Source organism: Buceros rhinoceros, unplaced genomic scaffold (genome assembly GCF_000710305.1).
Source record: "Buceros rhinoceros silvestris isolate BGI_N320 unplaced genomic scaffold, ASM71030v1 scaffold3517, whole genome shotgun sequence".
NCBI classification, from domain to species: Eukaryota; Metazoa; Chordata; class Aves; order Bucerotiformes; family Bucerotidae; genus Buceros; species Buceros rhinoceros.
The window spans coordinates 31,951-38,622 of record NW_010423801.1 but is presented as its reverse complement, the minus strand read 5'-3'; the positions used below and the strand labels follow the sequence as shown (position 1 = coordinate 38,622).

General features: G+C 40.8%; 1 protein-coding gene across 1 annotated transcript in view; it reads right to left on the bottom strand.

Annotated features, from left to right (window-relative positions):
- The window catches only part of TLR7 (toll-like receptor 7), a 3,361-nt gene extending 913 nt beyond the window's left edge, over window positions 1-2,448 (bottom strand). Inside the window, exon 1 of the mRNA XM_010140535.1 lies at window positions 1-2,448. This exon is cut by the window's left edge and continues 7 nt beyond it. Coding sequence (XP_010138837.1) covers window positions 1-2,448 — 2,448 coding nt within the window.
- Between the last annotated feature and the right edge of the window lie 4,224 nt (window positions 2,449-6,672).

Sequence of the window (6,672 nt, the reverse complement as noted above, 5' to 3'; positions counted from 1 at the left end):
ACTCTTTCCTTTATGTGCCCCTGGGCCAGCACAGGTCACGTCTGTGGCCAGAAGAGGAATAGTCACTTGAGTCTGATTGATCCACCAAACAAACCACACGGCATCACAATTGCACTTGAAAGGATTGCCGTGCAAAAGCAGCATCTTCAGATTGTTAATGACATTTTCAGGGAAGCTAGATTTTTTAATTACTTGGATCTTGTTGGAGCTGAGGTCCAAGTATTTCAATGTAAAAGCATCTCTGAGAAAATGTTTGGTTAGATGTTGAATGTGATTGTTTCGGAGCATCAGTTCTTGGAGTGTTGAAGAGCAATTGGACAGTTCTCGGGGAACAGTAGTCAGAAGGTTATTGCTGAGGTCCAGAGTTTCTAGTTTCTTCAGATAGTGGAGGCTTCCCCAGTTGAAACTCTTCATCCGGTTATTGGTTAAGTTGAGGATCTTGAGTTCTGGAGGCATAGCTTCAAAAACATCGTGAGGCAAAAAAGTGAGCATATTGAAGGATATATCCAATTGTTCCAGGCTGCTCAGATTCTTGAAGAATGACAAGTATCTAGCATTCCCATCCATCCATAAAACATCTAGACGATTTCCTCTGAATTCTAAAATTCTAAGAGATTGACTTTCCATTCCTGTGCTAATAGAGGTAGAAATTGAATTCTCATTCATCATCAGCTTCTTCAGATGGGCCAAGTTTTTCATAAAACTAAGTACGTGAGTAACACCCTCTGCCAGAAAATAATGTTCATTATTGCTCAGGTCTAGAACTTCTAAAAGTTTTAGCTCTTCAAAAGCAGTTGAGTATAGCAAGTCAATCCTGTTGTTAGAAAAATCCAGATATTTCAGTTCAGACATGTAGTAGAATTCACTTCCATTTAAAGTTTGGCTTATTGCATTACCTGATAAGTTGAGGCATCTGAGGGAACTAAGATCCTGGAAGTCTGAGGGGTTAATAAAAAATATGTTGTTTCTGCTTAAATCCAGAGTTTCTCCGTAATTCGTGCAGTCTTTCAAAACTGGAGATTGGTAGGAAGCAGCCTCTTTGTCTTTGGACCTGCAGCTTCGCCCATACTCATCATACCTGAAGTAATGCATGTCTTGTAATACTTGCCTGTTGTATTGCTCTGCCGAAATCCTAGGATTAGAGCAAAATCCATAAAAGTTGCTTTCACCCGAAGAAGGAGAAATTTTATTCACTGAGAGGTCTAAGAGTTTAAGAGCTGGGAATTCCTTGAACACGCTCAGATCAGCAATTTTAATAAAATTAGTCCCAAGATCCAACACTGTTAGATTTCTAAGACTAAGCAACGGCTCTAGATTTTCTTCGTTCAGTTCTTTAAAGACATAACCCTTTAGCCTTAGGATTTCCAGGTTAGAGAGGGAAGAAAATGTTTTAGACAGATTCAAGGATGGAGAATACATCTTCGGTTCAAAATTAAAGGACAGATCAAGCTCTACAAGGCTGGGGATAAATTTCAGAAACTGAGCATCTCCAATCTCCTTCATCAGGAAATTTTGGGAGAGGTCAAGCTCTTTGAGATTCTTGATGTTTTTAAACCAGCTGCTGGGTACGCTCTGAAGAGAGTTACTGTGAAGTCGCAAAATTCTTAACTTTTCCAAGGAATGAAAAGCCTTTGAATGTATCTCGATTGTGCTCCTGGGGCAGGGAATACAAGGATATGGGGCATTATAGCAACGTGGGCAATTACCACTTAGATCAAGAATTTCTAGGTTGTGAAGGGCACTTAAATCATGTTCTTGAATCACTTGAATCCTGTTATTGTAAATATAGAACTCCTTTAAAGTAGATGACAAGTTGGGTGGAATATGAGTTAAGTTGTTAGACTTCAGGGACAGTATTGTTAATTTTTTCAGCTCCAGAAAGGCTGTTTCTTCAATTTCAAATGAAACATTGCACGGATTACGGTAGTAACAGTTCTGTCCCAGATACAATACTTCTATGTTTCCTAGCTCTGAGAAATTGGCTTTTTGGACAGAAAAGATACTGTTCGCTTCCAGGCTCAGCAGACTTAAAGTAGCAGGAAGACCCTGGGGTATTTCTGACAGCTGGTTTGCATCCAAATACAATGACTTCAGTCTTGCCAGGGCAGCAAAACTGCCATCCTCAATCTTCGGTACCGTGGTGCACACGTGATCTTTGGGCCCCATTCTGACAGGAACACAGTTGCATCTGAAGTCAATCTCTACAAGGTTTGCAAGACGAGCAAAGGATGTTGGATAGATATGGGGGATATGGTTAATACTCAAGGTAAGGTTGGTAGCGTTTTCGGGGATCCCTCTGGGGACTTCCACAAGACGCCGATCAGTGCAGTCCACTGTCACAGTACCTTCAGAGGCTTGAACATCGCAGGGTAAACTTTTGGGAAACAAAGCTCCTGACAGCAGCAATGGAAACAGGAAGAGCAAGACAAATGGCAATGCATTTGACATCTTTGCACGGGGTACCTAAGAATAAGCAAATAGGGAGGTACGAATTTAATGCAATGACAACATCTCATAGGACATCATATCATCCATGTACTGAGTCAGACCAAATATACAAATAACTTGGAGTCCCGTCTCTGACACTGGCTAGAAGTGGAAGTGCAGGCAGGATTATAACTTTGGGGAAGGCATATGTTGGTATTTCCCCAAATCCTTTCTTATCACTGAGTATTGTAATGTTAAGAAAAATACCACTCTCTAAATAAGGAATCATAAAAAAAAAAAATCTACCGAAAAAATCACAAGGCAGGTGATTAAAGGCTATGTCTCTGCTAATTTTTCTAAGGGAAAGCAGGCGATATTAAACATCCAGCAGATTGACATTATATAATAGTGCAAATAAGCAAAGTCAATTTTTCAAAGTATGTGAAAGATAGAGAAAATCTACTAAAAAGTCACTTAAAAGTTAGTGTAAATTTTCAAAACCACACTGACTAACAGTCGAGTGCCTAGTTCAAATTTTGTAGAATCATAGAATGGTTAGGGTTGGAAGGGACCTTAAAGATCACCTAGTTCCAGCCCCCCTGCCATGGTCAGGGACACCTGGTTGCTCAAAGACTCATCCAACCTGGCCCTGAGCACTGCCAGGGAGGAGGCAACCTGTTCCAGTGTCTCCCCCCGCTTATGGTAAAGAATTTCTCCTTAATAGCTAATCTAAATCTACCCTCTTTCAGTTTGAAACTGTTACCCCTTGCTCTATCATTACACTCTCTCATAAAGTGACCCTCTCCATCTTTCCTGTAAATACTGGAAGGTCGCTATAAGGTCTCCCCAAAGCTTTCTCTTCTCCAGGCTAAACAACTCTGACTCAACCTGTCATTCCAGATTTCACGTTATTGTAAAGATTCTTATAACCATAGAATATAATAATTTATGTTGGAAAAGACCCTTAAGATCATCAAATCCAACGATTAACCTAACACTACCAAGTCCACCACCAAACCAAATTCCTAAGTGCCACATTTACGTGCCATTTTAAATACGCCCAGGGATGGTCACTAAACCACTTCCCTGGGCAGCCTGTTCCGGCGCCTGACAACCCTTTTGGTGGAGAAATTTTTCCTAATGTCTGACCTAAACCTCACCTGGTGCAACTTGAGGGGACAGAGTAAGTGGGAAGCCAACTTAGAGAAGATAAAATGCATTAATTTCTTCCCACCATCCTAGCTTTTTTTCCAAGAAATCCTTTTCCTCCATTAATATGGGCGGGGATGTGGGAGGGAGAAGGAAGGACTTTACCATCAGTATTAATTACATGGAAAGTGGAAGGTCTTTCTTTGAATGAAAAGGGACATTGCCAAAGAAAAATCTGGATATGCTCTTGTAAATATTTTGCTTCTTTTTCTTCTTTTCCTGCCTTCTCTTCCAAGGGACACACTATGTTATGCCTGTAAAAGACCTTACCAGACTAATGAAAAACCAAACAGTGCCTATCCTAACTGAATGTCCCACAGTGCCCCAGCTCCTGCCTACCTCCATCTCTCACTTTACCAGACCAGGGCACTCCAGAGGCCAGGGTCGTTAGGCAGAGAGGCGGCAGGGAAACCACAGAGACTCTCTGCACTGCAGGACGTGTTGCTCCATCACATGGATGCCATTTACCCTTTTAATTGATGCACGCCACAGCAGACTGTGAAGTGCTGACCCTTGCCAGCCACAGACATAGGACCTGCAGCCACCAAGGGAGATACCGACAACTGCTGCAGATGAAGTTCCAGCAGCCTGTCTTCCTTTAAAGGAAGAAAGGAAAACCTCTGCTGCTAACTGGGAGTCATATCACAGATTTGTTGCTCTTGAGGAAAAGTCAATCAGAGTCAACCTTTAAAGATTTGCTACACCAAATGAAAACCATCCAAGCACTACAGCAGGACCTGGGCAAGGTGTAAGTGCAGTCTAGATTGCCACAAACTTCCTGTCTGCACTCATATTTGGCCACCGTGCTCAGGCATCTGATTTTAGGTGCATACCTAAGCTCCTCAATTCCTTGCCCTGCACCTAGGTTGCACTGACATTCAAGAGAAAGTGAGAGAGAGAACAGAGAGGCCCCTCTGCAGGTGCTGCTCAGCTCTGAACACGGAGGGAGCTCTGCCCGACTACACAACGAACAAAGATTAAAACCGCAGATTTAGGTGCCTGAAGTTAGATGCAGTGAATCTAGGCTTTAAAAGCCTTCACAAATATGTTTATAGGTTTCTTAAAGAAGTAAAAATAAATGCCTTTTGAGAAGCTTGCAATGCTCAGATTTTGACCTCTCATGTATTGCAGTATTTTTAGGATTTTAGGAACCTAAGCGTCGCTGCAGAGCCAGCCTAGCTCTTCACCATCTTTGTGCATCATTTCTTTGTATATCCTTCCAGTTCCTGGTACCCTTTAAATGCATTAGCTATTTTAACAGTAAACTGGTAAGATTCTGATGCTGTGTCAACTATTTGCATGTGTAACACCTTGTGTCTGTTACAGTACCAGAATAAACAAAAAATATTGTTTTTATTAGAAGAAACAAGCAACACAAACTTGTGCAACATCTCTGCAATGAGAAGCTTAGTTTAGAAGTACAGCTAGAGGTACGTAAGTGAACGGTCCTTTTCTCTATGCTTGGCTTTATAAGATGTTCAAAAAACACTAGTCTGCTGATGTTAACTAGCACGTGCACAAACCCATCGTGATTCGGGGGGTCTTCAGATAGTCAGCAACAATACAGCTGGGTGTTTCAGAAGGTATTTTATCTGTAGGGGTTCCGTGTGCGTTTTAAGAAGTGAAAGGGGGAAAAGCTAGGGAAAAAAAGAAGCCCTAGAAGTTATAACAAGAGACATTATTATACTCGTTCGGTAGCACTAGTACACAGAAATGCTAGCCTGTTTGTATTACACAAATAAATGCTTTACTTTCCTGTCATTATGCATTGCATCTTCTAACCACGACAGTAAATTTGAACATTTACAAAGCAGATTTAGAAAGAGATTGTGTTCTTGAAAGTCTTCCACAACTGTTCCAGTCCAAGAGGTCTAACAGAATATATAAAATGAAAGTTCAACCTACCATTTTCTGTGTGCTTCCAGGTCTGGCAGATTTGTCATTGGAGAAGACTGTAAATCAGAGAAGAAAACAGCATAAAAGAGGTCCTCACTGGTTCAGATGAGGTGCAGAAAGGAGTATAACACGACATAACTCACTCAAGACAAGAGCAGTAATCTGTAATTAATCTGTAATCAAGAGCAGTACTCTTCAGCTGGACTGCAGCTTGACTGTGAAACAACAGCTGCAACCTACTTCCTCAAACATTTGCACTTAAAAGAGCAGCACCTCATGTACTCCTCCACCCCTATAAAAATAAGAGTACTTTTAATTTTTCCTGTTTGTTAAACAAATTCTCTCATTACTCATACATCCACGCACTGTTGTGACAAAAGTGCATTGTGTTGTGTTTTTTTCCCCCTTTTGTTGCGCTTCGCAATCTTTGCTACTTTTGGACACAGTTTTTCTTTCAAACTGTGTATTTTACCTAGCCTCAGTATAATCCTGTAAAGAACGATAATATGGCCTACTCCAAGGAGATGAACATCCAGGCCACAGGGAACCCCAAAGGTGGGCAATTGAAAAACACTTGGCAAAAAGAGCGTAAGATCAATCAGCTAGGAGACAAATGCATTACGTAAGGGTAACATTAATTTCAGACAAACAAGATTTGCGGAAGCTCAAGTTCCTTTTTTTCCCCCCTTTATTAGTGTAAGCCACACAGAGACAGAAATTATTAATCGACATTAACGATATTTCATTTGTGGAAATTCGATAGTTTTTGTAATTGTTATTATTAGTATTTGGAGTTCATTTCTGCTGCAAATACCTTCAACAACTGGGACAAATATCTTAGGCTGAATACTTTGTGGAAGATTTGTCCGTTAAGTGAATGGGAGCTGGGGGAAGGAAAAAACCATAGTGATAAGGGCATAGGAAATGACATACAAAAAAGTTCAGCTACATGTGAGAGTGCAGAAGGGACCACAGTCATGATGACATGGATAGATTTAAGCTGATGACAATCCAGCATTTCATGGAACACAGTGTCACAAGACTTTCTTCGTTAAAAGTTTCTGTGTTTACCAGGACAGACTAGTTCAGTGGTTAGAATGTTTATTAGCTGGGTTTGGTATTTTTTTTTTTTATGCCTTT